Source organism: Pygoscelis adeliae, unplaced genomic scaffold, assembly GCF_000699105.1.
Source record: "Pygoscelis adeliae isolate BGI_AS28 unplaced genomic scaffold, ASM69910v1 Scaffold259, whole genome shotgun sequence".
NCBI lineage: Eukaryota > Metazoa > Chordata > Aves > Sphenisciformes > Spheniscidae > Pygoscelis > Pygoscelis adeliae.
This window is the reverse complement of record NW_008825497.1, coordinates 564,529-569,893: the sequence shown is the minus strand read 5'-3', so window position 1 is coordinate 569,893 and position 5,365 is coordinate 564,529. Positions and strand designations below refer to the sequence as shown.

The window sequence follows — 5,365 nt, the reverse complement described above, 5'->3', positions numbered from 1 at the left end:
AAGCTGGATGCCACCTTCCTACTGCAAGGTCAGCTGGTGGCAACGGCCATGGCCACGTCTCTGAGAGTAGCATTTACTCACTGGATTGGCTCTGCTTTTAAACACAGAAATAAGTACTCTTACATACACCGCAAAGCCCGCTGCACAGCAAGCTGAATTTGCACCAGCTCGAAACCTGCTTTCTCTTTCTTTATCCGTGCTCTTATGTGTGCATGGCTACGGTCCCAGGTGATGACTGGCCATGGCCAAATCACAAGCAAAACCAGTCCTGCATTGTTCTGTGCCACAGGGAACTGTTGGCAGCAGAGCAAAAGTGAAGCTGCCAACATCACAGTCCACATTTGACTGGTGTTTATAAGTGCCTAAAGCACATCAGAATGCAGGAAGAATCAGGCCTCTTCATCTTCCCAGAAGGGGGGAAGGGTTGTTTTGCCAAATGCATATTTTTATTATTATGCTACACAACAGTGATTTATTCTGTCACACTTCAGAGTTTAATTTAACATTCTTCTGCAGTAAGAAGACAATTTGTGTACAGACCGGAAGAAATCACGTATCTGAATCCCACACCAAAAACTGGATTATGCTATCTTAGATTAGATTAAAATATGAAAGAAAACATTGCAGAGCAATCTAAACATATAAATATAAATATATTTGCATATACATATGCATACACATGTACAGAGTGGGAGAGGAACTAGATCCTGTATCTATGATCACACAGACAAAAAATTTACTCACAGAGGAGACAGTAGGATCCTGTGTGCCATGTGAACACAGCTCAGGTGTATCAAATGTTACGTTTAAGTGCCATTTGCAGGCAAGGCACATAATACAGAAGTAAATATTCAGGCCATGCTTTGAAGATAAACGCTCTGAGGACGACTTCTTTTCAATTCCCTGAGCTAATATTATTTTCTCTCAAAATGACAGGCTAACTTTGCAGCTGACATGAATCAAGGTTGCTTCATATTTAACACTGCTGAATTCTCAGGCATACTCAGCTAGTTCAGACGAGCAAGAACCACAGATTTGGGAAGGAGAGGTTAGGTCTTAGCAGAAGGGAAGGAACAACAGGAGAGACAATCCCTTATGGAGACTCCACCAGCATCCAAAATTACAACTGCAACAGTATAATGTCACTGAAAGGAAACACAGCTCTGACAGTTCGACTGCAGGGACTGCCCACGGTGTGACTGCTCTCTCACTTGCCCATTCGTCGTCTCATTAATAAGGGTGCTGTTTCCTTTTGCTCATTTGCTATTCATTATGCATCAAGCTGCTGTGTGTATGCAGGGACAGGGGTTTGAAGGCAACAGACCCTGCACTTGTTTAAGTTCATAAAGCTTCTTTCAAGGGGCCACCCTGCCTCACAGATATGCCCTGTCAAGGGACCTCTACCTGCTCAGAACTTACCATTGCATCTTCTATCTCTGCCGTCCCGAGCCTGTGTCCGCTGATGTTAATGACATCATCCATGCGCCCCGTTATCTGGTAATAGCCTTTCTTGGTCCTGTAAGCACCATCCCCTGTGAAGTAGTAACCTACAGCAAAGACACGTGGGTGGTCAGCAGCAGAAGTGTGCCAGCCTATCGCTTTGGGCTCTGATGTTGAACAGACCACGCTCTAGGATGGCGAGTAGGGTAGGGTGGATCAGGCAGCTCACAGGGACTCCCAAGCTTACAGCTGCATGACCTGCCACACACCGTTTCCCACTTCCCTCTGCCATCCCCAACCTTCGTCTGCTCTGCTGGGCTGTGCTGGCTCCTAGTAAGCACCTGAGCAGCACCAAGACAGCGGAGGTCAGATCTCTGCCAAGATGGGCAAAATCACTGTAGGCAATCAGCAGCAAACAGTGGCTGATGTTCCCTGTAGTACAACCAAGTCCAGGAACACAACGCAATGATGCTTTGTTGAATTTACAAAACCAAGGGGGGCTCTCTGATCTCCCTAGGCTTTACTCGCCTACAGCTGCACAGCAGCTGTGTGCTCAGGCCTGGGGCATACAGCTCTAAGATAAAACCACTTCAAATGCCATCTATCATCATGCTGTAGGCTATTGGTCAATCTCAGGTCTGCTGCTAGCTACACCTCAGCGCTCATGGAAAACTAAAACTGTTCAGCTGAAAGGGAGCCGTTCTATTACATTTTGTACATGGGAACACTGCCAATTTTTTTAATCACTTACACTGGAACTGATGAAAAGCCATTTTCCCTCCTGGCTAACAAAGACTCAGATCCCAGATAACAGTCCCTCTCCAGCACATGAGCATGGCAGAAACACTGCTATCAGATTAGCTGGGAAAAAAACAACCAAACCATGATAAGCATGGTGTTTGGAGAGTCTAAAACTTTTGATGGAAACTAAAAAAGACCCGGTGGTTCCAGGAAACTCCAGTGTCACTGAGGACACATCAGGTGATTGTGTTGGCTCTTCATCAAAGCCATGTCTGCATCTGAATTGTTCCTGTGGCACTTCTGAGCAGCAGCAGGCAGCTAGTGCTGTGAAATCTGAAGGTGGTTCTCACCAGGACCCACCTGGTCACTTCATGGACTTTCAGTCATGCCTCCTGCCCTTCCAAATCAATTAAACAACTATCAACTAAATACAACAAGATTTCAGATGCAAACATGTAGTGAGTAATAAGGGACTATGGGCTCATTCAATTTCTTCTACCAGTTTCCCATTCTTATTTTCCAACCCTTTTCATACAACTTGCAGGATTATCTCTCTAATTCTTGCCTACCTTGTAGCTTTCAAATCGCTTTTAGTTGCTCCCCTGAGTGTCGAATCTCATACAAAAAAATGTTTCCCTGCCACTTCTAATTACTTGCCAGATACAACTTGACCATGTTTTAAAAAGGAAGGATGTAACACAGCCTGTGACAGCAGCAGTGAGATTCAGTGATGTAGGAGGTACTTTCCCATCCAATATGCCTATTTCCAAGTGAGACACAAATGGCCCCAAAGAAAAGGTATTTGGACTTTAAAATACATTCCCTTTTGACAGCTAGAAAGGTCAACACTTTCTAAGACCATTAGTGCACACTTGCAACACGTGACGCACAGCCCCAAGGAACCAAGATCTGGCTGATACAGAAATATCACAAAGTGCTGCTGAAAATATTCGGTGTGCTTATACTGCAGTGCAAACTGCCTTCCCTTGGCACTTTTCTTACCTGGGTAGGCTTTGAAATAGGCATCAACAAATCTCTGGTGATCTCCATGGATTGTTCTTGCCATGCCAGGCCATGGCTGGGCAATGCAGAGCGCACCGGACACATCATTGCCCTCTATAACCTTTCCCTGCAGGTTCAAGCACAGGAAGGATGATCAGGTGAACAAAATAGGAACAGTAAGTGCTTCTGTGTCATTGATCTGGCAAGAGTCACCCTGTTGCTCACTGCAGACTGCCAATGGAGGACCACAGGTGGAGAAAATGAATCCGCTCATGGAGCTGCTGTGTGTATCATGCCTTCCTCACCCCTTGAGGCCAGCAGCACAGCAGATAAGACAGTTGTAAGACTGAAAGAAAAGTGAGTCCTGTGATTCTCCGGAGGGCAATGCCAAGCAAAGATGACAGCAAAGATGTGCCGAGCAGCCAGAGGATGCCTGGGATGAGGCTAACAGGGAAATGCCTGGACCCCTGCCTTCCACTTTCACTGTTGTTAACTGCCACATTCCCTTAACAATCTGTATATTAAGGAGATTACATGCTTTACTGTTTAACAGGGCACTGGGGCACAGATGGGAATTGCTCGGCACAGACCAGCACCAGTTTTCTCACAGACACACACAGTTGCAGGGCCTCATGCCTTTCATTTTCCTTGGAAAACTCCACAGTCCTGTTGGCTGCTCCAGTCTTGCCATGTCACTGGATGTTGCACGCACTGCTCCAACTGTTCAGCTCCCTGGTTTCCAGGAGCTGTGTGACTTCTGACTGCTTTCATAAATGGAGGCAGCAGCTCTTAATCAGAAGCAGTGTAAGACCATAGAAGTGGTGCTGAAAATGCAAACACTCCTCTAGAAATTTGCAGACAGCTTGCAATGCCCAGCTGGCAATCTGTATGGACATTTGAGATATGCTCAATATATAAATTGCTCATCTATTCTACCATTTTAACGGAGGAACAAACATCCTTCCAGATCCTGTTACTCTGCCATTAGAAAGGTGATTAAGGCAGAAACACGCAGCAGCTTCTCTTTCGGGCACCCAGCACAGCCTCAACTCACGTTCTCATCCATCAGCACAGGCACAATCCCAAAGAAAGGTCTCATAGCCATAGCCGGAATGATCTCAGCTTTCTCCTCTGAAGGCCGTGGGGCAATGCAGATGCCACCAGTTTCTGGAAAAATAATGAAAAACAAAATATTTGGGGTCCATCCAAAGCTGGATGAAAGCAAATGCCAGCTCTTCTTAGTTAAAGAAGAGAATAGCGAAGCCACCTTGCAATAAGAAGCCACTGGGAAGGAACTATGCAAGACCAAGTAGCACAGCTTTCTGAAAGCGGCACAGACCTGATAAACCAAGAGCTCTTTGTGACTACAAGAAAGGCTTAAACATAGAAAAACATCTGGCAAGCCAGGATGACACCACCAAGGCCTGTTCTATCTACAGGGGACATTGCAGCAGGTAGAGAGCAGAGAGCTGCAGGCAGGTCCCTCCCTTGGTGAGCTCGGATCAAGAGCTACTCCTGCTCCATGACTGCACGATGCATCATTCACTGCTGGCTGCAAAAATTTCTGCCCCCGTGTACATCGGTGACAAACCAGAGTGTGGCCAAGCAGCCACCTCAGGGGAAGAGCAGCTCCCCATGCCCCAGAGCATCAGGATCGCTAATGTCCAGCTTAGCTCTTCAAAGGCTCAGAGGAGAGCGGTACAGGGGCTACAGCAGCTGGCTTTGCACCAGACAGCCTGCAGACCCTGCAGCAGCAGCCACGACGTGTGTGTTCAAGAGCCTTCCCACAGTCCTGTCCGTGGCAAATCAATCAGACAGAGTGAAGACCCCACTGATTCAGCCCACATGCTCTGTTTCCTACAGCTGGCCCTAAGTCGGCTCACAAATGAACCCATTCCTCCAGCTACCAACCAGCAACAAATACAGGCAGCTATAATGCACACTTACGCCCTTGCAGGTCCTTCTCATGCTAACAGGGCTGCCTGGTGGCAGGGGCAGTACTCGCCAGCCCCATTTCCTACCCTAGAAGTGATTTTACAGTTACTTTTTATAAGCACATCAGGGGATTTATCTCCCGGTGCTGGTTTTACAGCTGTCTAAGGTAAAAGCATGAAAAGCACTTCAAGAGTCTGAATTACTATTATTGCAGAGTATGAGATTAACCCACCCCTTCCAGGCAGGT

General features: G+C 46.7%; 1 protein-coding gene across 1 annotated transcript in view; it reads right to left on the bottom strand.

The window, feature by feature from the left end:
- The window catches only part of ACSS1 (acyl-CoA synthetase short-chain family member 1), a 30,464-nt gene that overhangs the window by 3,227 nt on the left and 21,872 nt on the right, over nucleotides 1–5,365 (bottom strand). Inside the window, exons 8-10 of the mRNA XM_009331365.1 lie at nucleotides 4,238–4,350; nucleotides 3,184–3,310; nucleotides 1,420–1,547 (exon numbers count right to left, since the gene is read on the bottom strand). Coding sequence (XP_009329640.1) covers nucleotides 1,420–1,547; nucleotides 3,184–3,310; nucleotides 4,238–4,350 — 368 coding nt within the window. The remainder of the gene's footprint in view (nucleotides 1–1,419; nucleotides 1,548–3,183; nucleotides 3,311–4,237; nucleotides 4,351–5,365) is intronic.